The 1,374-nt window shown below is 32.5% G+C and overlaps 1 protein-coding gene across 1 annotated transcript in view; it reads right to left on the reverse strand.

Moving 5' to 3' along the window:
• The window catches only part of LOC128241114 (uncharacterized), a 10,993-nt gene extending 10,772 nt beyond the window's left edge, over nt 1-221 (reverse strand). Inside the window, exon 1 of the mRNA XM_052958091.1 lies at nt 185-221. Within this exon, the coding sequence (XP_052814051.1) occupies nt 185-221 (37 nt within the window). The remainder of the gene's footprint in view (nt 1-184) is intronic.
• Nucleotides 222-1,374: the final 1,153 nt, after the last annotated feature.

The raw sequence follows: 1,374 nt of genomic DNA on the forward strand, positions 1-1,374 counted from the left end.
TAAACCTCTAGTTGACTTTACATTTTGTTTTGTTGAACCATAAAGAGTATATTTGTTCTCATTCACTCAAATGTGTTTGTTTGCAGAGGATGTTTATTACAACATGATGCTGACGAACCCACTGTAAACAGTGTTTTAAGTATATATTGAAAAGGCATACAGGACAATCTGGGGCAGTGATTACAAACAGTCTCAAGTCTGAGTTCAGACTCAAGACTCATTTTGGCAAAACTTCATATCATTTTTTTTCCTTCTATTGGAGCATTGATGGTAAAATTTGTTGAAATAGATTAATATCTGAATGTTTTAAAAGTATTTACATTTTTTTATAAAAGATTTGGAATAAGTATGAAATTTTGTTCCTTTATAAAAATGCTTTGGTGCCTTTCAAGAATTGGAATATTCAGCTTTTTTAAAAAGGCATTGCCGGTGAAATTCCTTATCTACATCGTAACAAATGGATAAATGCTGAGCATGTACAGCAATATACAACAAACTGACTTAAGGTGATAATAACGAATAAAGAACCAATAAATAATTGTTTCAATCATGACATGATTTTTTTTTTAATTTTAAAATTTTATGTTTACAAAATGTTGTTTGCAATGCATCTTTAACTTGTTTCAATGTTTCATTCATTGAGCGAACTAGCTATTTTGAACATATTATATTACTTGATTGTAGGTCATATGAAAATGTATGTGTTTTTTAAAGTTTTCGTAAAAATATTTTCGGTAGATGGAATCCTGAATAATAACATTATCATATTTGCACGACCGAATTCCTGGCCCCTTTTCAGCCTGGGTTCATTAAGAAATATATAACTATGTTCCATTTTGTTCATTCTATAATTTATTCTGTCTCGCCAGGTTTGTGATATTTACAAAGCTTTTGGTTGCTTTTAGCACAAACGTCTTCTCTTCAGTTTCTCCAAAGTGGAATTTTAGGAGCATGACTTTTATGGTTACTGATTATCCTATCGACAGAAAACAAGTTGTTGTTCTTTCTTGCACATACTCTGATACTGTTTCCGTAACTGCAAGTGTGTCTCAAGGCTCAATTCTCGGTCCTTTTCTTTTCATTGTATATATAAACAACATCATTTGTGAATTCGCGTTCGTGTCTTTTGCAGATAATACTGCCCTTAACATTATTGTAGACCACTTATCCATTCTTGGGCAAAAAGAGAGTTTGTGTCCTTCAACCCAGCGAAAATATTGCCTCTCCTTGTCTCTAAAAAGACGAGCACACCAGTGAATCATGTTTTCACGAATAACATGCAACTTAAATCGGTTACATCTCACAGACATTACAGAGTAAAGCTTTTTTTCACACGGTTCTAATATCCTGTTCCTGACACTAGCATATCGAGTC

Source organism: Mya arenaria, chromosome 7 (genome assembly GCF_026914265.1).
Source record: "Mya arenaria isolate MELC-2E11 chromosome 7, ASM2691426v1".
NCBI lineage: Eukaryota > Metazoa > Mollusca > Bivalvia > Myida > Myidae > Mya > Mya arenaria.